General features: G+C 44.7%; 1 protein-coding gene across 4 annotated transcripts in view; it reads right to left on the reverse strand.

Moving 5' to 3' along the window:
• Positions 1-27,023, reverse strand: part of LOC119175711 (heat shock 70 kDa protein 12A) — a 166,247-nt gene that overhangs the window by 51,901 nt on the left and 87,323 nt on the right. For all 4 annotated transcript variants that reach the window (XM_037426657.2, XM_037426656.2, XM_075881936.1 and 1 more), the window contains exons 2-3: positions 7,319-8,578; positions 2,403-2,582 (exon numbers count right to left, since the gene is read on the reverse strand). In XM_037426657.2, coding sequence (XP_037282554.2) covers positions 2,403-2,582; positions 7,319-8,578 — 1,440 coding nt within the window. The remainder of the gene's footprint in view (positions 1-2,402; positions 2,583-7,318; positions 8,579-27,023) is intronic.

The following is a 27,023-nucleotide window of genomic DNA, read 5'->3' on the forward strand; positions in this document are numbered from 1 at the left end:
TTATATCGTCGAAAGCAAGGATTACTTGCTGTTGATCATTGGAATGAATGGACAAAGAAGTGTAAAACGAAAAGCCAGAGCGAACAAAAATACGTCCAGGCGTATTTGTGCTCATCAGCTCTGTGTGCCAATCGCAAGAAAAGGTGAAAGAAATTCCCGCCATAACAACACAGCGCCGCGAAGGTCTGATGGGGGAACACGAGATGAAAATGAATCTCTGACTCAGGTGAGGAAACGCAGTGCTATATTGAAATAAAATCTGAAGTGGATTGGTGACAAACGGCTAATGAAATCACTATGGTCTTCTAGGCCAAAACGGTCGCGGAAACCTGCTGGGCGCCACTCTGCGCCCCACCAGCACGCTGAATTCCACGACCTCATTGTGCCATTCAATAAAGTTGTTTCTCTCTCTCTCTCTAAAATGACCATGTCATCAATCACTGGTCGATTGTATAGTCTTGCAAAAGCACCGAGAAAAATTGTGCTGAATAAATGGGGACACAAGAAGAAGACACACAAAGCAGGCGCTATCTTCTGAGATAACGTTTTATTGTCACTCTCGGGTACTTATCACTCAAGAAAAACCATATGACACATGGTGAGCACAAAACTAATTGCCGAGGAACGGCACTTCTTTTTCACCAAGCTTAAAGTGCTGACGCAGACGGAACCCAAGGATCAGATAGCCTCAGCCTGAACAATCTTATTTGTAAGCTTGTGATATATTCTATTATTATAGTACATGCATTTAAGAGTGGTGCGCAGCCGCAGGAGTTATTATGAACGGATAGCCATCTACCCTTCCGATTTTTACATTGTTACTATTTTCCGATAATTCAGGCTACAGCCCGTCTGTCCGATATATTGTTGGCCTCAGGAAAACGGGATGCGATGAACTACGCCTATTATACAAGGAACAAATGCAGTTTGATGCTTCTTTTCCAAACCATTAGGTTTGGCATTGCGGTAATGAAGTCGGCAAAGACTATAGCCAACTTTTTGGAAGCCGAAAATACTATACCCTTACTTCAGAACGCTCAGCTACAATTCTTTGAGATTGTGCGAAATCTTATGATGAGGGTATCAGCTATCGGTGCTAGGGTTTCTCGACACAGTGCTGCACTGCATCTTCCGTGTTGCAGAGCTGAAGAAGCAAGATTCCACAATGAATGTTTGAACGTGCCGAGGGTATACATAACCTGCTTTAGACAATCAGTCTAAGTGACTATGAAAAACTTTCACGATTCGGTGCTCACACGACTTGCCTAAAGCTTGTTGAAAACAATGATATATGATGCCCCTTTTCACTGTAGTTTGAAATAAGTGGATTGGTCTGGTAGGACAGGTTTGTTCATACGTGGTTGGTATGCCCAACATATACGATTTGCATGAAAAGTGAACAGGATGTCGAGGAATTTGATTGTATTACCCTCAGGTAGTTCATGAGTAAGAGTCAAAGGTTTAAAACAGTAAGAAAATTGCGAAATAACGTGAGATGCACACGACTCGTCTGAAACGTCGGTTAACAAAACAAGGTAGTGATAATACCAAAACACTTTTTTGACCTTCGAGCTATACATGTAGGTTAATTGATCTGTCAATTTCACTTAAAAATATGTCACTTAAAATGGGTGCTAAGCGCGACCCGATATGTATCCAGTCCTTTTGAATAAAAGGCTTCTAATCCCACAAAATGTAGGTAGTCTTTAGATGAAATCATAAAAGTTGTAAAAATTGTTGGATAGGAACACAACACTTGATTTGAAATCTTATTCATAAACTACTTGAGAGTAATGCCATCAAATTCCTCGACATTCTGTTAACGGCATTATTGTAAAATACTGCTTTATTATTTACACATACATTTATAAAACAAATGTTTATAAATGTATGAAGCTGAAAAAAATCGTGTCGACGAAAACGTGCTCTATGTTCGCAAAAAGAAGTAATTTCAATCCCATTTCATTCTGAGCGGAATTCGCTTAATTCCATTCCCATTTCATTCGCATTCAATTTAGTGGTCGTGAAAATGTGGAATGATTCAGGAGTCATTCAATTTTGGAGTGGCAACACCGCAACACTGCTCGTGACCTCAATATGTGAAGACTGCGATTTGGTTTTGTCTGCGAGGTGGATTGCTAAACGGCCGTGTCATCTTCGGTATCTAAGATCTGCGTGCTCTGTTGGGCATAGAAAGGCATTGTGAAAGACTAAAATGAACACTTCCGCATGTCCGTTCATGCATGTTTGCACATCAAGTTTCCATTTATAATATATTTTTTTTTGATTTCAAGAAATTTCACCGCCTGCAGTGATGCAACTACGGTTGGTGATGCATCTGCAGATGCGTCAAATTAAAAAAAAAAATGAAAGGACATTCCAGGCGGACATGCGGTGCTTACCTTCCCACTTGCGCATCATGTGGATGTTGTCGGGGTCCCTGGTGAAGCTGAACGCGTAGCCGCTGTACGTTGTGCCAAAGTCGATGGCGACAACCACGAAGTGCGAGCAGCTGCCCGACTCGGGCCGGCTCGCCACGCCGCTGTCCGCCGTGTCGCTGCGACCCAGCTGACACTCGTCCACTGCGCGATCACCGGCAAAGTGCGTCAAATATCGCGGAACCAGGAAGCACTTTTTTTTTTGTCTGTGCTCGAAACTTCGTGGTTATTGGAGCGCAGTGATATACTTTTTTTTTGTTCTCTCGCTTGTTACGAGAGACAAGATAGACAGAATCACCACCAAAAACATCGGTGCACTGCTCTCAACACCCGTGCACCATACGCCACACTCCGCGCCCTGCACCCAATAAAAGTCATGCTTGTGCTTGCCACAAGTACGCACTGTTTTACAACATACTGAGCGACAGACACCTCTCTCTACACTAGTTTATGGGATGCGTCAGCAAACACGTGCACGGTCTTGTGCCGTCCACTGGGTGGAGCGACACAAGGCAGTCGCGAGACAACGCTGACCACTAAAAGAAACAAACTCACGAGACCCGAATCACCTTACTTTACGACGTCGTTGAGTGGACGAGTGCGAGCTTGCCGTCGTCGAAGAGTGCTGCACGTCCGCTGCTGGCGGCGGTTCGACGCGCGGCTTTCGCGGCAAGTAGGGGACAAAGGCTCGTCTGCGAAGTGTCATGTGGCCCGGGACGGGAGCGACAGACACGCGAGAGGCGCTCTCCGACCCAGTCTGTCGCAGCCGCCTCGGCAGTTACACATAAAAATGACTCAAACGAGCCGCCCATGTCTAAAGCCGTCTTTTCATCCCCTTATTCTGCCTCTTCTTACGTGGTGCGGCGGCGAAAGAGCGAGAAATAAACACGTTGCTGCCAGTGTGTCACAGCGCAGGCAAACGTCTAGAAGATAGGACACCGCCGTATTATCTGCTTGAAGGGTGGGGCTGTTCTTATGGTACCAAAATTAACGGCACTTGTGGCATATAGTGTGTGTCAATGTGGTTTTCGAGTTTTGTTGCTTTTCCTTATTCAATATGAAAAGTAAGTGAAGCGTCTTTTCACTCTTTCCTAAGGGGGGAAGGGGAATACGCTCAAAAGCGTGTCCTGCGTTACAAATGCGCCGCGCTCATCCACAGGCTATCCTTAACACATTTAGCATTAGGGCGTTCTAGCAGTGCGGAAAGACGGCATCATCGGCACGCAGCTGTTTCTCAGATTACATGGCCTTTATTAGCCAATTAATAATTTACCAAGTTTTCGGTGGAAATGAGCACCTTGCAACGAAGGTGCACTGTTGAAGAGACAGGGGAGTTGATGGGCATTCAGTTGGTCCCTGATAACGTTTGCGAATTTCCTTGTCCCTTGCTTTTTCAACTTTGTTTTTCTCTGTTTGTGTCTATATCATTTTTGTCCCTGTTTATTTATGTTTTCTTTTCTCTCTATTCATTCTTTTCTGTCCTTCCTTTGCTTTACGGTTTTCCTTTTTTTTTTCTATGCTAAGATATACACTCTTTTACGGAAGGAATGAGGCGCAAACGAGACGAACACAAGTAGAGACATGAACGATTGCGTTCGTTCATGCCTCTTTTTGCGTTCGTCTCGTCAATGACACTGTGGGGCTCAAATTTGGGTCCGCTGGGTGCCAGCCCAGTATTCTACCACTGAGCCACTCTGGTGCTTAGTACTTGTTGGCAAAATTGCATGAGGCAGGTTTGACATCGGGAACGCAATCGAGTTAATACGACTTATAAAGAGTTTTAAAACAGTGCAAGAACAAGCGGTCCTCGCACAATGTGAATAGCGTAACGAGTGGGTCGTGCAATGCTCCAATCAATTACAAAAGCTTGTTGTTGTTCAGCTATTAACCGTGGCGCATACCCACTCCAGGCATGTTTCCCCGTCGTCGTCAGCCACTGTATGAACAATTTGCACCAAATTCCTCGCAAGAGTATAGCGGATACCACACTTTTCAGAAGAATGACGAAAAATAGCATAGTAAACGCCAACCTACTACCCTAAACTTTTTAAAATTAAAGCCGTAGTGGGCATCAAGAAAGTGTGCTTGCAGCAGTTACCCCTCGGTGGCTCACTGATGAACGCCTCGCATTCACGATGCGGAGGTCCCACGTTCGATTCCGCGCGCAGTATAACCTTTTTTTCTGGATATAAGTAATTATATAGTAATTATATCGTATATGTTGGGCATACCTTTCCGTGTTGAGTGTAGCGAAAAGGCCCCGAAAGGCCGCTCTTCTAGCTTTCGCTGTGACTGTGTCACGCCTTCCGCGCAGGCCTGGCACTTTTTCCTCATTTACAATGTCTCCCTTTTTATATTTATTATTGCGAAAGAAATATATGGACACTCTCAGCTGGATTTCGCCACCGGTGTCGGCGTGGGCATCGGCGTCGATGTCATGCACCGTATATGTATATGTATTTATATATAAGAAAACGCAAGACAAAAATCGAGAAAAAAGATTATACTGCGCGCGGAATCGAACGTGGGACCTCCGCATCGTGAATGCGAGGCGTTCATCAGTGAGCCACCGAGAGGTACCTGCTTCAATGTTCAAATGACCAGCTATTTATATCTACCACTTACTACTGTTGGCGGGCATCATGGAGGGGAACTATCGTGTTTTTAGCATTATCAGCAAGATGGCGCAATGAGCGCGCGACGGTGGCTCTCATCTCTCTGGTGTACTTTGGCCCACGAAGAGGAGGGGAGTAGACTATCTCTCACGTGCCCTTTTTCTTTTTCTTTCAATCTTTTTTTTCTCTCTCCCTGGTGCTCAATGTCTCACCTATCGGATAGATTGCACGCTGCGCTGGAACAAACTGCATGCGTGCTTTGACAGCGCAGATGAAGACGGCAGTGATGAAGAAGATAAAGAGAGCGGGTGCCGGTATAGTGGAGCAGATGCGGCGTACTAGGCAACGTGTGGTGCTCCGAGGTTTTTTTTTTTTTTTTTTTTTGCTCAGCAGTTTTAATTACCGGCGTAAACAGTTTAGCTTTTAGAAAGAGAAAAAAGAAAGGCTGGGTGCTGACGATGCAGAAAAGGCCGCAGATATCTTCACAAGTCCCGCGCAGTCGTCAGGACAGTCACCAAGAAACAGTGCGATCGGAACGCGTACGCCTCGACGGGCGCAGTCGATACACGAAAATATGGCGAGGGGGAATTATGGCAGGGGGCTAAACGCTTTCCTTCTCTTCTATGGCTGCCCCCGACTTCAAACATCCGGCCATGACGGGGTGAAAGGCGTGCGCACAGACTATATGTGTACGTCACAAGAACTTCCGGTAAAATCTGCCGGTTTCGGCCTTTCGGCGGAACAAGGATTCTTGCTTCACGGAGCAATCTGTAATCTTCGTTTGCGCTCAATCTGCCATTGGAACCCACAGTTCGCGCTCCCGATCCGCAGTCGTAATATGATTGCTCCACTCGCTTCGGAAAAGTTGATTTGGATCTGCCATTGGAATTCAACGTTAAAAATATATGCAAAACGTGCACATGACCGCTGGGACGGCCTTAACAGGCGCCTCTCGCTCGTACTTATCGGGTAAAGATAAGACTGTTTTTCACTAGTCGTGTTCACCAGTCGCAGGATGCGAAGTATGCTTTATCTGTTTGAACTTGGCGTTTTTTTTTTCTCGGAAGTGTGCATTTGGCTCCTTTTCTTTCCAAATATTGCTTGGTTGTTTTTCACGTGAACTTTGGCGCTGCGCGTTGAAAATGTAACTTCCCCATCTGAAGTGCTTGTTATTTTAGTTCACAATATAAACTGCGACTACAATATTTCGAGGCTGTAATTTTTAGTGGTTGTATCCAACACAATCACTAAAGAGCGCTAGCTTAGGAGCCGGCTGGACAGTCACTGCCGTACGATGAGACCAAACGGGTCTCAAAACGTAGGGTCAGTTTTTAAAATCTAGAACAAAAAACAAAACTTGTCTGAACTGCCTTTTCATTCTCGCATTGCCATGTTCTTTACATACATAACAACTGACAAACGTCCAATGTTTTTATTTGTCTTGAACATCCAATTACTTATGAAAAGGAGAAGCAGAATTTTTTTTATTGTTGTGATTCTCAGTATGTCAAACAAGTGGTCGTAAAGAACAGTAAGTGACAAAAAATGAGGTGTTCCGTGTACAAGCCTCACATTGTATTCTTACGTTATTTGCCAACAAAACTCGGTGATATGCAACACTATTTCGGAGGGAAATGAATTTACGTGTCAAAACTACTATATGGTTATGAGGGACGCCGTGATAAAATGACTTAGTTTACAAACCTTGGATTTCTGCCCCATCAGCCACTGTCTCAGGGAGTCACAGCTTCGCGCTTACCCGCTAGACGTCATGAATATGGCCTGGTCTGAGAGGGGGGGGGGGACAAGCTGGCAAAGGGGTGGTCTCACCACTGGGTCAGTGATTGTTACTTGGCGCAACCAACGGCAAGATTTAGCACAACAGCTTGTTTCCCACAGTTAACTTTTAAAATCATTGCAAGGCAGCTGGCATAGCATGACTGGGCTTTGTATAAGCGTCACACGAGAAGACTGACCTGTGAAAGCATCGATAGAAGATGTTTTATGGTATTGCTTTGACCAAAAGGTCACTCGGCTAGCTTGGTTTGACCGTGTTCAACCACGGCATTTTTTCCCCTTTTGCAGCTGTGCGAATGCCAGTAGGCTTATTAAATAAGCACTAGATACTTTTTTCGCACATCGCAGGAGATGCAATACGATAGCACACTATGCATGCCAAGATATTTTGTCCGTGACAACCCATTTGCCTTTCTTTTTCATCCGCAATGGCTCAAAATGCAGAAAAGACAATATCAGAGCGCTTACCTGGCATAATGCAGATGTCGCCCGTCTCCGAGAGTGCTTTACCCACGCTGGCTGCTGGTGATTTGACGTCGCCCACGCCCATGTCTATCTCAAGCTCATTGTTTCTGCCCAACAAGGCGTCTCGCCTTTCCGTGACTGCACATCCATTCAACTCCGAGGTTGTCTGTCCAGGTGGCGCTGTCTGCTGCGGTGTCATGCCGAAGGCCACGTAGGGCTTCTTGTTCGAGCCCGGAAAGCAGACTTCCTCTATTAGGTTGTCATTCTGCACCTCTGAGTCCGTTGGATGTTGGCACGACCCGTTGGAAATAGCTTCCGAGGGGGGCGCATGCCGCGAGTCGGTCGCTGGCTTTGGAAACACCGGTGGCGGAGGACCGTCTGCAAAGACTTCTTGATCGCCCGCGATGGACAAGTCCAACTGTTGGATGACTTTCAGGGTGTCTTGGTCCAGTCCTGTCTCCTTATCAACAACGTTAGGAGAATGGTTAATTGTTGGTGCCATTATCGAAGATGCGGGTGGCATCGCAGCTGCTTGACTAGACATCTTCTTGAGCACCTCTTGCACGATGGAAGTCCTGTTCAAACTAGACAATGACCTCCTCCGGGGTGAGTCCTTGCTTCCCAGCCGAAAGGCGACCTGCTGAGGCTTGGTAGGCGACTGGACGGTGACCGCTGGTACTCGCGACTGCTGCTGCTCGGGCACCTGTCGTTCGGATGCCAGCATCGTCTGACAGAAGTCCTGGAAGTTATCGCTTAGTACCTGTCTCGATACGCGCACGTTCGGGTTGACGCAGTGAGTGACAGGCGCAGTCTGGAGGCCACAGTCTTCGTCTTCAAGCGTCCTCTGCTGGCCGATCCTCCACAGAGGCGGAGGCCGGTCGCAGCACGAAGCGTGCTCTCGAAAGCAGCACGTGTAGTTTTGCCCAGCGTGGTGCTGTCCAGCGTTGTGGTCCCCAAAGCTACGGCTCCTATAGTCAGTGGTCGACAGCCTAGGCCGATGGTATTCCTGGAGGGCACTGTACGTGGCCGCCGACAGGCTGCGCTGTTCCAGAGATTCCGCGGAGCTGTGATCGTCCCGGTGAACTGTCAGGTCTTCCCGTTCCTGGTAGGTGACCGTGGCGCGGCCATGGTAGGTGGCCTTGCGCTGGCATCTCGGAGTGCTGAGAACGCCGAAAACGGCGCTCTCGGCGCATTCCTGACGGAGGACCGCTTCGTAGGCCTGGAGGGGCGACTGGTACCTCCCCGTGTGGCAGGACTGGGGATCTGTCGAAAACGAAAGAAAGGTAGAAATGGTTACTAATTGTGGTGGCCTTCTCAAGGAACGCCTGGACACAATTAAATTTCACGATGTTTGAGACTACGCTAGTGTGCAGAGAGCATGCAGACAAACCCGGACCTGCGAAGCTCGTTGAACGCACGTCCAAGTTAACTGGAGAAAATATCAGCCCACCATTTTCTACCACTTCTTGAAACGAGAAAGACAAGAAGGCGTGCACTATCTATTGCACATTTGTTGGCAATATTTACAATATTTCTTGCTCAACCAGCAGCTTATCTAGTGGCCAGATTTGGGTGCACGTAAAAAAACCCCAGGTGGTCGAAATTTCCGGAGCCCTCCACCACGGTGCCTCTCATAATCATATCGTGGTTTTGGGGCGGTAAACCCCACATAATAATTAATCAGCAGCTTATCTTGACATGTGAAGGATATCATGTTGCGCTTTGCACCTGAAGCGCATATTATTTGCCACCGTTAGACTTCATTGGAGCTGATAGCAGCAACACTGAGGCGATTTTTATTAATCTATTGCAAGCAAAACAATCGCATAGATGCGGAAACGTGGTGTGCCCACAGAAAAACATGCAAAAAAAATGGAGGTCTCTTATCATCGCCTTAAGATTTGAACACGATGACGATATCCTGTCCCGAGTGCATACCTCAACCACTTAGTGCACACTTTTACTGTATGATGTGACTCAATAAGTAAAAAAAAAGAAGTTCTAAAATTTGCCAGGCCTGCATGGAAGCCGCAGGACAACCACAGTGAAAGCTATAATATCGGCCTTTCAGGGCCTTTTAAAAACACTTCTTGTGTAACTATTGCAAGCACACTTGCTGATATTACTAGGGCATTAATAATAATTTTTTGCGGTAGTAGGCCAGCACTCACTATGCTATTTTTGTCATTCTTCCGAAAGGCGTGGTATCAGATAAACACTTGCAAGGAATTCTGTGCCAATTGTTCATGCAGTGGCTGACGACGATGAGGAATTATGGCTGAAGTGGATATGTGCCACAGTTAATAGGGAAACAAGAAAAAGCTTTTGTAATGGGTTGGAGCATTAGATGGCCCACTCGTTAAGTTATTCGTATTGTGCGACGACTGGTTGTTCCTTCGCTGTTTTAAAACGCTTTATAAGTCGTATTAACGCAATTGCTTTCCCGACATCAAGCCTGCCTGAGGCAAGTTTTCCAACAAGTGACAAGCACCGGCGTTGCTTAGTTGTAGAATTCTGGGCTGACACCAAGCAGACCCGGGTTAGAGCCCCACTTTGTCATTTGTGCTAGTTTTTTTCTAATTTCGCGCGATGTGGTTACGGACACCGGCGGCGGCGGTGGACAAGTGCGCGTGACCCGAGTTGTGATCTCATAACAGCTTTTGCTGTCAACGTTGAAAGGGGGCTTGTGTCACTGAAGCTTTCGCATATGGTTGCATTCTGAGTAATGGGTAGCATGCTTTGAACCACGAGCAATGACGTAAACGACCCAGGTTCAATCTTCACTCGAAATACGGAGTTTTCATTATTTGTTCTGTTTGCATCTTTCTTGATTTTCCAGTGACGCACAAGATGGTGATTTTTTGCTCACAACCAACGACGCCGACGCCGGAATTTCTGCGAAACGAGTTCCTCAATGCTATCGCGCTCAAAAAGGTCTTTGGCACACCCTATCCTCGCGGGTCATTTCAATGTGCCACTGCTAACGCATTAGACGTGCGGTATAATGGTCCCTGGGCATACGTCTCTTATGACGAGTATTCTATCCCGCAACTCACCTCGGTTGTCTAATGGTTATGATGTTTGACTGCTGACCTGAAGAACGCTGCATAGAATCCTGGCATGGTGGCTAGAGGTCCATGTAGTGATTTAGGTTCACGTTAAAGTTCTCCAGGTGGTGGAAACTTCCCGAACCCTCCAAACAGTACGTGTTCCCAATAATCTGACCATGGTTTCGGGCCGTAACCGGTCAACATTCCATTCCGCGCTACCATCATACATAACTTCTATGTCACTGAATCGATGTCTCACACTGCACAGTGTGCACACACATGATCCGGCGTTTTCAGCTCGAGAATGTTTCAATGCGTAACATAAGCAGTGCAATAAAATGAAAACTGCATAAAATCTACACATTGAGTAGTACGGACCAAGCATGACTGATCGTAGAATATTTTATAGCGCAACGGGTTAGATGCGGGCAGAGAAAGGACACTTTCACATCTAACACATTGCGCTGTTATAAGATATTCTACCATGAACAACCACCAACTCGCTTCGCTCGCGACTGATCGCATCATCGTTCGTTGTATAGCGTTTAGGTAACCATTTCTTTGAAGGCTTGACAAAGGTTCGATTGCTTGCTTTAGATATGCCGAACCTGTTGCAAGAACCGAAAGAAGCAAAGCGTTCCGCCGAGGCGAGCTTTGGCGCGGCGTCTGCCTTGGTGGCCATAACGGTCGAGTGACCGCGTGCAGCTTTGTGCGCACAGCCAAGGCGGAGGGCGCTGCTTTTTCTTCCCCTCAGAGGCGAGACAAAAGAAGGGGCGCTCCGTGGCGGCCCACTTGAGAGAGGCGTGCAAACCGCCTGACCCGCATCGCCCCACGAGCGAAAACAACGGCGCTCGCCGTCGTTATTCGCGGTCGACCCACTTGAATCCGCTTTCGGACGCTTATTGTAACAGCGCGGATCGAAAAACAGTGTGCCCGGACGCGAGTGCTGGCACGACGGGCGTCAGGATGGAAGAGATCGCGAGACATGATGTCCGTCTGCGTATATATGCTAACAGGCCTCCTGTATACTCCATTCATATCGTTTACTCTCCTCCATTCCCATTCACTACTTATCGCCGTTCAGGTGCCAATTGCTCGGGCTACAAAGTTACAGTGCGGACAACGGTGAAACGCTTCGTTCCCCTTTGTGTATACATTTCATCGAGTGAACAACCAGTGACGTTCGGAGTATAGCTGGCGGTGAACGGGAGTATCAGAAGGAAGAAACTGAGATGAGTTAGCAATGGGCGCATTGTTTCATATTGCATATTCTATAATGGCCTCTCGAGGTGGTTGCTCTATTGTACTTTAGTTGCACTTATTTGGAGGCTTCAAAGCTTTGAATAGTCAGGAAACTTTCCAATGATGAGAACCTTTCAAATGTGGAACAATAAAAAAAATTCACATTGTGGACTATGGGACATCATTTTAAAAGAACTCTGGACGGGCTGCAAAAGCCGAGAATCGACAGTACTGCGCTGTATACGTCGAGCAATAGCAGCAGAACTCAGGTCACGGCACGGCCACTCTATGTTGCCAGATGCCGAAACTTCGTGCGGAACGAAAACTTCCCCACGGACTCTAGTGGCACGCCCAGGGAGAATGCCGCTCATTGGACGCGGTCTCTGGCACGATTGCTGCAACAGACGCACATACATAGAATCGTTCGAATGGAATTCGGCAGCATGCGCCACGTCTGCTTTTGCAACAGGCGTTGTTAGAAAAATTATAAGACCATAAAAAACCACCTGACGCCAAGAACTTGCTCTTCCATTGCCGCTGCACGTCGCATGCAGCCCCATGGAGTCGCCTGTCAAGAGGTTGGAGTGGCAGAAAGGTATATCTATTTAGCTCCGAACCATCCACTAAGTATCCGTGTCGGCACGCCGAGCTTTTTCTAACAAGAGTGTGTGACGGTCGGTATCGTATAAAATGGCCAATAGGTCAGCAGGCCCAGTGGGCAAAGACACTACTGTTGACTGCAGTAGTGGCATATCACTACAACAGCTGACCGTCTCGAAGAGGGCCACTTGGCAGCGTCATTTTAGGGGGCTATCTACAGAGGCTTCTGCTGTCAACGATTTATTTATTGTTCGAATCTTCAAGAAGTTCAACTGGTATAAAGTATCACGGCAAAAGATAAGAAACAGTTGACGTCCCGAAGCTCTATATGAAAGACGTCGTAGCGGAGGGTTCCATGTAAGTTCAATCGTTTAACGTCCACTGACTTGCACAGGGCTGAGTTGAGTGGTGGAACAACGGAGAGGCCTTTGCCCTGCAGTTGGCGTAGTTGGGATGATGATGATGATGATGATGATGATGATGATGATGATCAAATCGCACAGGCCTCCAGCCTTTCGACTTCATCTCAATGCGGCGACGTAAGAGTGCGATAGACTTAGAGTATCAAATTATTTTTCATTTAGCGTTTCGTAAGAGCTAAAGTTTTTGACTGTGCTCTCTTTAGATTTGGCTAAAGTAGCCTTACATTTTTTTTCAGCAAATGCACTCTCTGTGTCCATGTGTCGGCGCATGACAGTGGCGCGAAACTATTGGTACGAAATCTTCTTGTGGGGTGTGTGCCACTGATAACGGACAATGACCGTGACATGAGCTTTTGTTGAAACAGCCTGAGGCAAATGATTAAGGTGAGGTTGCCCAATCAAGTTGGGGGCTCCGCTGATGACGGAACCATGTGGAGGTGACTCTCAGCGACGTCATGGGCCGTTTGGACACAGCCTATAATTGGTATGCAAAAGTTCGGGCTGCGCAGTAGGTCGTCTTGTTTGGCCTTGTCTTGTAAGTTGGAGCCCTCATTAGATGGAAACAGCCATAGCATGTGACCAGTGTTGTATGCGTTACCAAAAATGTAAGAAGTAACTAAATACGTTATTTGTTACTCTAACAAGAAGGGAACGTGTTACCACTGTACGTTAACCACAAAAAATGGTAACGCGTTATCGTTACCCAACAAAAAATTAACGGACGTTGCCTCTGCCGTTATTACACATAATCAATGTGTCTTTGTTACAGAAATTCACACTAAAAGTTTTATACACCAACTTTATCTTTCACATAAAACTTCTAACCTACAAAGGAATGCATTTAATATGTTCATTTAATGAGTATTACTTGTACAAATGTACCGGACCTTAGCAATGTTATAGTAGCATAAAGTTGCTTGTTACATGTGATGGCTTGTGACTCTGTGGCACATGCTAAGCCATTTTTCTGATTGAGACATTTTACACAATATCAGACTCAATCATCCACGCTAGTCACAAGGAAAGCATCACTGAACTCTCAATAAATGTGTAGTAATCGGCTTTTTCCGATCTAAACAGCCCCTCCAGTCGAAATCATGGAAATTGAAACTGTTGGTCCTTGGTCCCTGAAATTGCCCGCCGCTTGCCAGTAGGCAATTGGCACTTTTTTTAGAGTGAGGGGGGGGGATATTTGCACGTTTGTGACATATGTGCCTTGGTCCACTCCTGCCGTTTCGTTTGGGACACCAAAACTGATTGCGCGTGCCTCATCAATGCCGACGCGCATGCGCGGACGACACACAAAAAAAAAAAGACGTATTCTGACGACGTACGGAGCTCCATGGTTCAGCTACGGAATAAAATATTTGTGCATAAATATTTCTCGTTCCTTTTAGCCTGTATATTTACCGCAAAAATTCGAGCACTTTTATGTGAGAGTGTTTCAAGTACAGCCTCGCTGGCTCGGGAGTTCAACAACTGAAGACGCAGCTGACGTTGCGGAGGAAAACAAGTAAAGCTTGTTTTAAAAACAAAGTTGAAAAATGTTATCAATTTTGTAGCAACTATTTTGTATCAAGTGTAATAAAATCACCCATATTTAGAAATTTTTCTAAAAATGTATTTTTCACTCTACGAGTTTCAAACAATGCTCCTTCACTATTCCTTGTGCATTTATTCCATACACAAGATACCTTTTTTGTAACGGTAATATTTGTGTGTTATATCATTATGAACTTCCGAGATCAACTAGTGATGAAGTTAGCGCTTCCAAGTTTAACATCCTCGATATTCTTTGCTTCGTAAAGTATGTAGTTAAAAATGAAATCTGAGTTACTTTTCGGCATGTAGTGCTATGTGCATAAATATTAAATACTCACTGAAATCTAAAGTATAATTTTTCGAATTTGTGTCGATATCTCGTGGAATTATTGACCTGTTTGCGACAGTGACGTAGCCAGGTGATGGCACATCGGGTCTATGCCGTGCCTCCCCACTCCCCCTCAAAACTTTTTTTCTCCATGGAATACTTGTCTACGCGGCCCCCACTTCAGCTCATAAAGGTGCCCCCCCACCCCCGCAGAAAAAAAAAAAACTGCCTAAACCTCTGTTTCGCGATAACGGTGGTTAGGAGTATAACAGTCATTATGCCTGCCGTGTAGCCGCCTGTAACTGTCGTTAGCCGTAGTGTTCGTGTGACACTGCTATTAATGAGCTTTCGTTGGAACGGAGCGTAGCGAGAAACAGAACCAACCAAGGTAGCGAGAAAATAAAGAAAGCTTTGTTTTTCTTCACAAGGGAAAAAAAAAATACCATTTTTCGCGTTTTACTGCATTCTTTCTAAAGGTTTTATTTTTGCCATAGGTTCACACCTACTGTTCATGATTTGCAGAATTTTATTTAAACAGGCTCCATCGGTCATGCAACTGTAAACCGGCCAAGTTACCGGCTGTCTCCCGGATGGGCGAAGATTCTTCAAAAAGCCACTTATCAATTGGTCTCTAAGCATACGATGCGAAACTTGTCCGATTTGATGCGGTTGTCGATCGTCACACCATGCTCAGCGAGTGTACTCCTTTCTGACTCGAACTTGCAGACGTCGGTTTTATGTTGCCGCAAGCTCCCGAAAAAGTTCTTTGTTTTCCCCGCGTACAAGGTGTGACAATCAGCGCGTGGTATGGAGTAAGCCAGCCCAATGCACTTTCTTTTCGGGCAGCCTGCCTTTTGGGCACGGAAAGGCGCAGGGGCCAGCAGTCCACCTGCTATAGTGCAATTCCATGAAAAAGTATGTTCCTGCAGTTTGTCATGGCGGATTCCGCAGCTTTGGTCTAACTTTGTGTGTGGCGATGGCCCAAAACTCCCCTCATGAGGTTGGGGCGTTTCAAGAATTTCTATCGACATTTTCTACAAAAAAAAACACGCAATTCTACCCTCGCTTTCTTTGTCAAAACCGACAGGCAGACCACTGTCCGACGTTGCTACGAATTAACTCATCCGGGGGAGCACTGAGAAGATGGCCCCTACAAGATGAAAAAGTAACGAGTAACGTGACATGGCACGTTAACGAAATATTGTAACGTCAGTACCTTACCCGTTACACTTGTAATGTAATCAGTACGTTACTAAGTCACCAAAAAAAAAAAAAACCACGTGTTACCGGTAACGGCGGCGTCACTTGTAACGCGTTACCGCCAACACTGCATGTGGCTGAAAGAACAACACTCATGTCCACACTTGATGCATGGATATCGGATGCTTAAAACTTTATGAAAAGCCTACGTGCCACGTCATCTGAAGTGTAGTAAAGTAGGCTCACTTTGGCTTCTGAAATGCAGTTGGAAGTTACCACCGGTCCCGGGTACGTTTCTCTGTCCCTCCTTATTGCTTACGCTGCTCTGTCAGTGTGTTCAAGGGATGAGGGCAGAAGGATGGAAGGGGCTACTGTCATAGCCATGTTTCTACCTTCTTTAATACAAATATTACGCGCTCAAGAGAAGGATTTCACCCAATGCCCATATATTCGAAAGCGCGCACTGTCTCAAATGCTTTGTTAGAACATCAGTGACATCACTTTCAAGCTAAACATTTTTATCTCGCATAGAGATAATATGTAATTGTTGGACAGGATAATTGAGTCATCGGAGCTAGAGTGTACTAGAACAGGGAAGTGCTCGGAAAGGCCGCTGCAACATCGCCAAAAGCGACGCCCAAACAGGGTGAAGCCGTTTGTGGGCTTGCGATCGGTAGTCTGCATTGTGTTTTCGTTTAAGAGCTGCGCGCAGATCTGCCGATGCGGTGCAGCGGATCATTGCCCGTTTCCCAATCAAAAGGCCCGGGTTCGAATCGCATATGGTGCTTTTCAATATTATTGTCACTTATTATTCCCGTATTGGTTTCCCTTTGTTTCATAAAACTAGCTTCAGGTGCTAAGTATTGCTACAAAAAGTAACGCCAAGTGTGAATTCTCGTTTCAAGTCTCGTAACCACGAAAATTTTGGAGGCAATACTTTGCATATTTATTCAATGTCATGCTGGGGTGCTGCAAATAATTATGCTCACTGCGAAATTTCTTCTCACTTTCCATTTGATGTTACTTCTTGTAGCAATACATAACAGCTAAAACTTGTCTTATGAAACAAAGTAAAACCGATATAAAGCTGTGACCAGTGACAGCAAAATTAAATGTTTACCGTCAACAGCTTCGACTCGAACTCGGACCTTTTGAGTGGGAAACGGGCATTCTGCTTCTTCCCCACTTTATTAAGCCACGCTTAACTCTTGAAGGGCCAGTCAACAGGCTATGACTTTTTCTATTTTTACACCTCCCAAGAAAGCTCGACAATTCGTAGAGTAGACCGCGGCGATCAAGCTTTTCGAATATCACAGCGCCGCGCGCCGCACAGAGCCTCCATTTCAAAAATAAATTCCTGCGCTCCTTTACTGCGCCTGACCAATCCTCCTCTCACGCGCAGTGACGCAAGGCCGCCCGTCGGCGACTTGACGTACCATGCAGCTCGTCGATTGGTCTAAACCAGTCGCGACGATGGGCTGCGCCTTCCACTCCCTGTGAGAGAGAAGGGTGGTGATTGATTGATTGATATGTGTGGTTTAACGTCCCAAAACCACCATATGATTATGAGAGATGCCGTAGTGGAGGGCTCCGGAAATTTCGACCACCTGGGGTTCTTCAGCGTGCACACGGGCCTACAACATTTCCGCCTCCATCGGAAATGCAGCCGCCGCAGCCGGGATTCGAACCCGCGACCTGCGGGTCAGCAGACGAGCACCTTAGCCACTAGAGCACGGCGGCGGAGCCAGGGTGGCGAGCCGCGCGAAAATTTGGAACCAGCTGAAACTGATGTCCTAACCCCTGTAACTTACTTTATATAGCACGTAGTCACAAGATTCTTGCGGCAGCATGTTCACAAAGTGAAAGTGCATACATTTCTGTTTATAAAATTTTTTTGACCTCGGGGTTGTTTATTGGCCCTTTACATAACGACGCATTGCAGATTAGCGATCGCAGTGTCTCAAGCGGCTTGACCCTGTTCAGGCTTGACTTTTCGAGGCTCGTTTCCGTCGCTACCCTGTTAATGTTTCGACTAAACGACTTGTCTTTGTCGCGGCACCTAATGCTGCAGCACCAGACAATCGAAGATGTGGTCGCTGTAATTGTTTCTCTTCGGTTTCGTCCAGATGTAGTCATGAAAACGAAAGCAAGAAAAAAAAGTGGATAAGGGGAACATGCCTACGTGAAAAGCTCGTCCGCAGAAATGACAATACATATGAATATTTATATTTTTTTTGTTCTCAAAACGTTTTGGTACAGGGAAGCTATAATATAAGGACCATTCATACTCATAGTATGCTAAATGCAGGCAAAAGGAGCGCGATTCGGTTCGCGGCGACTACAGGGAAAAAGGAAGGCCATTTCAACAAAACTACGCTTGCTCAACAGCAGTTCACATCAACGTTTTTCATCATAACGCTGCCACATATTCAGCATTCTCGGACATCAGCAACTAGGCTAGTCTTCTGAAAAATAAAAAAAGCCGTCACACCGCTCTAAATTCTGGCAGAAATATATACGAGTAAATTGGGATGTCGGACATATCATTCCAAAAAGAGGCTACCCGATAGCGAATAATCCGTTGTAGTTCAAGAACTTGGCGAACTTGTTCCCCTTTTAGAAATTATGTTCTCTCTCAAATACCCTAATATCTACTCTGTACTAAGAGTGAATCGTCTCTATATCTATGTGTACCACTTACACTAACTTTTTTTAATAATAAGGTATGTATGGAGATATTCGCGGCTTGTGAAGTTGCGGTCTACAGCATTGCTCAGATAGTGATGACGATGAAGAATAAGTGAGCTCCAGACCATTCATTCTCTTTCTGCCATGGCACGGTACAGCACATGCAAGGTACTTACTATACGTGATTACGATGACGATGAAGTATAAGTGAGTTCCAGACCATAAGGAAGACGATGATGATCATGAACAGCGACTGGCTTGTGCAGTTGAGTACATCTCGAGATGCTTTACGATGCATTTAGTACGACTGAGAATAACGAATAACCACAAGGGAAACGTGCCCAGACCTTGTCTTTACCACCTGAAGGTTAGTTTCCTATACTACAAGGCAGTATTAATGTATAGACAAAACAAAATTCTTAACTCAACACAGTTAATCAGCAATGACCAGGTCGCAGGATCGAATCCTGGCTGTGGCGGCTTCATTTTTGATGGAGGCGAAAATGCTATAGGCCCGTGTGCTCGGATTTAGGCGCACGTTAAAGAACCTCAGGTGGTCGCAATTTCCGGAGCCCTCCACTGGGGTGTCTCTCATAATCATATGTTGGTTTTGGCACGTTAAACCCCACCTATCAATTAGTATACCAGTTATGATCAATAAACGTTGTATATGGCTGTACATGGCTTGTCACTAATTTGCATGCGTGAGTGGTCAATGCCACGGGTGATTTACGGTAACACCGAACAATGCCACGGCTTCGTTCACTCACCATCTTTCACTTCGTGGATATGCTGTGTTTTTACTCATCGTCATCGTCATGGTTTACAGTGGGTATACCTTGCATGTGATGTGCCATAATGTCAGAAAGATGATGATGAGCCTTCAGCTTTGCTGGCACTCACCCACCAAGAGGAATCGGCCAAGAACCGGGCGGCAGGATCATCAAGTGAGTTAGTTATGAGTCAGGCATTCTAGGTAGTCTCGTAGCCGTAAATAATAATAACAATAGACTAACAAGGTAATCTTCTTGTTGTCATTATGTTCACACACACGGCAGAGTAAACTTCCCTGTGGCTATAACCTAATGTAATCCTTCCGAAGGATAAAATTACTTCCACGTTTATTTTTATACCCAGCTTCTCAATTGGTTTGACCAGGTATCTTTTCCTTTGATAAGAATATCGGTGACAGGATAAAAAAAAATGATCTATTGATTCTGATTCCCTGCAAAAAAGACATAATGGAGATGCTGTGAGTTAAGCTTTATGTAGGTAATAACTCAGGTGCGGAATTCTGCATCGTAATCTGGTTATTGTAATTTCTAACTGACGAGATACACACCACTGTTTGTTCAAGCAAAATTTTAGATGTACAAAGTCTCTGACTTTATACAATGATAATTTTTCTATTTCCTTGTGCAAACAAGCATTTCTATATTTGAGTGCTGTTACATAGGCGAAATCAGGAAAAATAGGTAAAAGCGGTCCGCTTAAAGATGCTTTGGCTAACGAGTCTGCCATCTCATTTGGATAAATCCCGCAGTGGTCAGGTATCCATAGCAAGTGAAATTTTTCAAATTTGCTGGTAATAAATTGCTAATCATACTCAATAATGTCAAATTTTTTGCTGAGGATAGTGCAGTGCATACTGAGAGAGAATCAATAAGTATGACTGCTTCTGATTCGCTTGCGGAATGTTTACGAAGCACTAGAATTATAGCAAATAATTCAGCGATGAATATAGGCGTGTAATCTGGTAATCGAACGAAAAAAGACCAGTCGAGAGAAGTACAGAAGATGCCCACTCCAGCCTTTTCGTTTAATACGGATGCATCCGTCGCAATAATGTTGTTTATCGACAGATGAGTCAAGCAATCTTGTAACCGATTATTTAAATGCCGAAGGGGCAGTTGTTTCACATTAGAGGGGAAATTATCATCAAATTTAATTTGAAGTTTTGACTTAGGCATCTTCGTTATGACAATCTGATAAATACTTACATTCAGAGGCTCTAGCAGCGCTTGGACGAACCTAATCTGAGAGGAGTGTAGTCTAGACCATTGTGTACCGAAGAATGCGGTTGGTTCTTGAATAAAAACGTAAGACGCTTGTCTCTGAGGCGAATTGTATATTTTTAAGAAAGTTTGAACTGTAAGTATGCTAAACCGAGTTAACAAAGGTGGAAGACGCGCTTCCACATACAAAACATTATTTGCCACAAATTTGGGGAGTCCAAGACACAAGCGCAAAAGCTTCTCTTTCTAATAATATTAACTGTCTCATCTTGTATGCCGCGCTGCCAGAAAATAATACGCACCCGAATTCCATAATAGGCCGCACATACATCTTGTAAATCATTATCAATGAACTCCTTTGCAATCCTGTTTTCTTGTTTCCCAATTTTCGTAACCACCCCAAGGCACGTGACGCTTTACAGCTAACCTCGTCTATATGGTTTTGCCAATTTAGCGTCCTATTATATACAATGCCTAGGTATTTCAGGAAATCGACCTGGGGAATGAGCTCGTTACGATACACCAGGGAAATGTTGACACGATCCTTGTAAGAGAACGGCAGAAGCGCACTTTTTTTGACGTTAATTGACATATGGTTATTGTCAAGCCATCCTTATAGCATGTTCATGTAATTCTGTAATACCCGATACAATGAGGGCAGATCACTGTTTGTTGCAAAGAAAGCAATATCATCTGCATACACGTAAATTTGGATATCTCGATGAGTTAAAATGAAACTTAGTAATATGTTGAATAAAACAGGGGATAATACTGAGCTCTGAGGTACACCTCGTGTCTCCTTATATCTTTTAGAAGAGCATCTATCCAAGAAGCAATAAAATTCTCTGTCTTTCACAAACTCTGTAATCCATGATGTTATATATTTTGGAAATAGTCTTGCAACTTCTGGATTAGGATAGGATACTCCACTTTGTCGTACGCTTTAGCTAAGTCTAGAGTGACTAGTGGACAATATTCGCGCCGATGCCGAGCCAGCTGTATGCGACTTTCCAAATCCACATGTGCACACCAAATGGAGTATCTCGATCTAAAGCAAATTTGTCTGGGGTTTAATATTGTATGTGCATTGATATAGTTCATTATACGGGCATTCAAGACTCTCTCTACAAGCTTGACCAGGTTAGACGTCAATGAAATAGGCCTTATGTTGTCCAGAGTAAACTCCATTCCCTGTTTCTTAAGTATCGGAATTATTTTGGGAGGCTTCCAATCTGCCGGAATCCAAGAATTTTTCGGTGAATAATTAACTATATTACGGATTTCATGTGGGGATATTTCTTATAGCACTTTTATCATTGCAGAGGTCACCCCATCAGGGCCAGGTGCAGCGGGTGGTAAGCTCTTCTTCACATCCGTCTGTTAAGCTAAAGATACCTCCTGAAAATCAAGATGCACCCTTAATTTCACCATGGACTTCGGCGTAATTGTTGTAAACCTGGTTTGCAAGCCTTTAGCAATATAGAAAGAGAATGTGTGGTCGGGAACGTTCCTATTCTTCATCGTCATCAGCGTCATCGTCATGACGTAAAATGGATACCTTGCATGTGCTAATGCGCTTATTGTTCATCGTCATAGCTATAGTGGTTGCCTTGCATGTGCTGTGCCGTGATGGCAGCGTCATCGTCGTCGCTTACCTTTCATGTAATAATGCTTGTTCGTTTGTTTGTTTGTTTACCTGAATAAATGGCACGTACTTTGGGGATGGGCCAAGAATGCAACGTTGAGACTGTTAAATGTTACTTTAGGTAAGCTATGAAATTAAAAACCGAAAAATAAAGAAATGAAATGGCAATAATACGTAAAATATTTAATTTGACTACAAGTAATATGCGCTCATTGTTCGTCGTCATCGTCACAGCATGTAGTGGTTACGTTGCCTGCGTTGTACCGGGATGGCAGCGTCATCATCATCGGCAACCTTGCATGTGCTAATGCGCCCATTATTCATCGCCATCGTCACAGCATATAATGGTTACGTTGCATGTGTGTTGCGGGACGGCGAACCACGCACAACGGACAAACCAAGACCCTAAGATGCTTCGCCCTTAAAAATGCAAAGGCCTCTGCCAGTGTATGGGCATTATGAAATGGTGTAATCCAATCACTGCCGCTGTGGTCGTACAGTGGTTGCAGTTCTCGGCTGCTGCGCCCCGGCGGGTTCGATTCCGGCTGCGGCAGTCAAATTTCGATAGGTGTGAAATACAAAGAACACTTATTAAAGCTCGTTAAAGACTCCCACGTGGTAAAAATTTTGGTACCTTAACTGCGGTGGCCCTCTAATAATATCGTGGGTTTGGCACGTAAAACGTAACAAATTGTTACTATAAAATATATGCAATGTAAGTGTTAGCCGAAAGCCTGATTACTAGCTTTTGCGTTGCGTATAGCTCCACGAAAAAAAAGAAAAAAAAACAGACTTGATAAAGTCGTTATTTTTTAGTTTACTGCGTGAATGTTTGGGCCCGCTGTACAACGCTTAGTGGCAGTAAAGAAAACAAGAAAAAAGCTTAATGTAGTATGACAAGTAGGTGAAAGGGACCGAGGCAAAACGCACATTCGGAGGCGGCCACTGTCAGGGCCGAGCAAGCTTTCTGGGAGACGTCCATTGTTCGAGCTGGACAAGCGCTAGCAGAATGACCAATTGTTTTGCGCGCGACTCGGGCAAAGCGGCGATGAGTGGGGCGACGATGCGTGTGGCAAGGCCGCTGGGAAGCGCCGCTCAACACGGGTTCACACGGGGCGCTACACTCTCGGTGCCCGAGAGCCGACCTTGACCGCTGAGTGGTTGTTGGCCCAGCGCGAGTGCCGCCTTATTTCGCCTTCGCCGCACATGTTCACGTCGCACTTTCTCGAGTTAAGAGTAATGAGACCCGAGTACCTCCATAAACGTCCGAGAATATGGGACTCTAAAACATATTAAAAAAAAAAACCTGATAAGAGACCACTGGTAAGAATAGCTGGGCGCGCTCCTGTTTTCTGCATGAGGAGTAATCAAGACAGCAGAGGGAATAAGTACCACTTTGTTGATTCAGGCTCATGATGTCGTCGATGACTTCAGAACTTCTCCTAGAGAAATCGCTAAATGAATTCCCGTTAAATCGTTTTTGCACTTGTCTTGTTTGGAGAGTAGTAATGACGCTCTAAGTATGCTTCTGCTACACAATGACTCTACGACGTACGAAAGCAATAAGTTTATTCCCATAATTAGTTATTTACGCTCTATCATATAAACGAAAGCAGCTGGCGAGTATTCTATGCAGCACTGTGGAATGAATAACTTCGCGGATTCAATTAGAGTGCTTGGAAGGCGTGTTCAACTGATGTGGGACAGCGACCTATAGTTATGGCATGATGAAAAATAAAAAAAGCAGCATTCGAAAGTGCAGTTTATCTATTTATTAATGTTACATACCACAGCCATGTAAAAAGACTATAGCAGAAGTGGGATTACACAGTGCAGAAAAAATTGCAACAAAAATATGCATGAGAAGTAACAAGAAAATAACAATAAAAGCATGTATCGCAACAAAGGAATTAAGCTTTTATTGCTCAATAATTTTCAACAAGAATAGTCACATAATCATTCAGGGAGAATGATTGAATGTGACCAGGTAAGAAATTTCATAATTATGTGGTGCGGGGAAAGAAACTACGTAAATGTGTCTGTGCGTGCAAAAAAGGTAGCAAGATTGAGCTCGGTCTACGCTTCCGTAAGCAAATTCTTGACAAACAGCCACATTCCACATTGTTCCTTCTCGAAGGCAATGTTTCTACGCGCATAAACACGGAACACACAGACTCGCAACCTTAGCCATGGTACTTCTCGGGAAATGCGCATCTGCAGCAGAAGCCTACTGTAACGACTGTTTGACTAACGGCAGCAAAAGCGTTAATTCGCGGTGGGACGGGTGCAGGAGGATGGGTGGTTAAACTAACGATGGCGTCATTACTGTAGGACTTTCGTTAACAATGTCACATTTATTCTGGTTCAAAAGGAAGAGTGTTTTTATCCTAAAGGAGATTACGTCATTTGTGGACGTCATGGTTCCAGCAAAGAAGGCCAGGGAACAGATGGGGGCCTGTCAACCTGCCAGCCACAGACATACACAAAAAAAGGTATAAAAAATACCCTACACTCGGCACACTGATCTCAGACCTTACAGTCGAGACAGTGTTCCGAAATACTGCACTGAGCTTCCAAGTTCTTTTGAATTACTGGACTGAGCCTGACGCTGCACTTTATCCAGCTATCACCTATGATTGGGGCATTCTTAAGCTCCGCCTTCAAGAGTTGAACGTGATAGCGATATCCTATTCCTAGTGCGTACTACAAACATTTAGTGCATGATATATATTCGAACTTTCTACGCAGCCACTACGTGGCCTGAAGGGGATAGGCGCAGTAACGTGTGTGCCTTTTGTAGTGGGTTGCCGGCTTCACTCCATGAAGTCATTATGACAATCACATGTTCTGACGCCCGATGGCAATTTCGCTTTACTATGCGTTACTGCTGCAGAATTTCACATTGTATTGTGAAGAATCTACGCAGGACGCGCGTGTTTGTAAAGCACGAAAGTTACTTTCACTGCGTTTCCGAGTAGAGGAAGAAGTTATTTTCACTGTATTCACTAGCATACACGTGGGCTGTTTGGAAGAACTTTCGCTTGCCATGCATACGACCTGGGTTGGACCCAGAATGTTTTATTGTGTATTTTATTTGCATCTTTCTCAAATTTTTGGTCATGCACAAGATGATGATTTGTTGCTCACAACCACCGATGCCGAATTTTCTGAAAAACATGATCTTTTTAACGCTATCACGTTAAAATTAATTTGCTATACCCTATCATCCCTGCTACTGAGGAACCCGGTGAGCGCATGTTTTCAACTGCGGGAAACACGATAACATCGCGGTGAGAGGGCCTGAAGTCAGGTCACGTGGAACGGCTTGTGTTCCTGCATAACAATTTCTAGCCTTTCGGTATCAGTCACCGCGTGCTTGAGGGCACGAGGACATTTTTTTTCTTCACACTGTTTCATGTTGTAATACTGGGACAATACCATTGAAAGCAGCGCCAAAGGGAGGTATAGGCGCTTTATATAATATGGAGCCGTATATCTAATAGCCCCGCTGTGGACCTTGCTACATTACTTTCAGTTTTCAATAAAACATTTTTATTTATTATTCGACACTATAATCCACATTTTTGGCGATTATTGGACGGTATTTGATTCGAAACGAACTTTCACTAATGGCACACTGGTACACAATTCATATGTTTCTTATACATTAAGCCTCCTCTCCAGCATAGGAACGCCAGCTATAGTGTCAACGCGAACCGGTCAGACTCGGTGGCAGGTTCTAATTTATTTTATTACTTTGATTAGTAGGCTCCCTAATTGTCCAGAGTGAGTTTTCCTGAGTTTATGGGAGCTGATTCAATAGAAACACATGCAGAAATACTGTGCACGTGACATTGTGTAGGCATGACTTGAATGTACGTACATTGTAGAAAAAGTATTCAGGAAGGCGGAAAAAGAGCTGAAGATCAGGTTGATTGTTCCCACATCGCCTTTCACCAGCCATAGTGGCAAACTTATGTGCATAATTATGGTGAGGCAACCAGGCAAGCAGATAAAGAAAAGTGTAAGTTACACGCTTGATGCAACGCACTGCATGGATAAATAAAATAATATCGTTATACAGAATCAACAATAATGAAACCTAAGTGTTAAACGTACGAAGTTGTACATATAATACCAACGTAGTTCTTAAGGACCAGACTTATCAAGCTGTCCGGGAGTTCGTATTAGTTAAGCGTACATGGTTGGAGAGTCAGCCAAGTTTTGGAAGGCTTAACGTCTACACATATTACGAGACGGCGTTTACGCGAACGTTTCGTCACAAATATTGCTGAACAAAACGTTGAATCGGGTGCCATAACGGCTCTGCACAGCGAACACTTGCCTATATTTCTTATTGCGAATTCATCTGTGTTGCCTTCGCATCCTTCCACATATCAGCAGGACACATTTCAAAATATTTACGCACTCACACTTTATAAATGGGGCAACGAATTATCGCGGATAAGGTGACAAGACGTGTACTACGATAGTGACTGCGATGAAGCATACGAGTTGTTTTATCCGCTTTTAAGAGCCCTTATGCAAAATAATTTAAGCGTAAAACAAAAAAAAGCCACAGAAGCAAGGAAACCAAGGATGAATGACAATGCGTTGAAATAGATAAACAAGAAATGCTATTTTTAAACAGGTCATATACACGTGAAACGCAGCAGATTTAGCAGTGTTCGAAAAATTTCGGATTATAGTTAATGAGTTTTTAAATAACTGCACTGCTACAGTACTTCGAGAAGCTGTTCCTTGCCGAGATAATAATGCGAACCGATGTCGCATGGAAAAAGCGAAATAGTTTACTGCGTGAAAACCAACAGCCAGATAACCTAGTGAAACTAACAGTAAACAGTCAGCTCATATTTGACATGGCACTAGCTGACGCTTTTAACAGCTATTTTGTGTCACTTGTAAATAGTTCCTATTACCCCCAACGCATAGAGTATCTAAAACAAACGAAAAAA

Source organism: Rhipicephalus microplus, chromosome X (genome assembly GCF_043290135.1).
Source record: "Rhipicephalus microplus isolate Deutch F79 chromosome X, USDA_Rmic, whole genome shotgun sequence".
Lineage (NCBI taxonomy): Eukaryota > Metazoa > Arthropoda > Arachnida > Ixodida > Ixodidae > Rhipicephalus > Rhipicephalus microplus.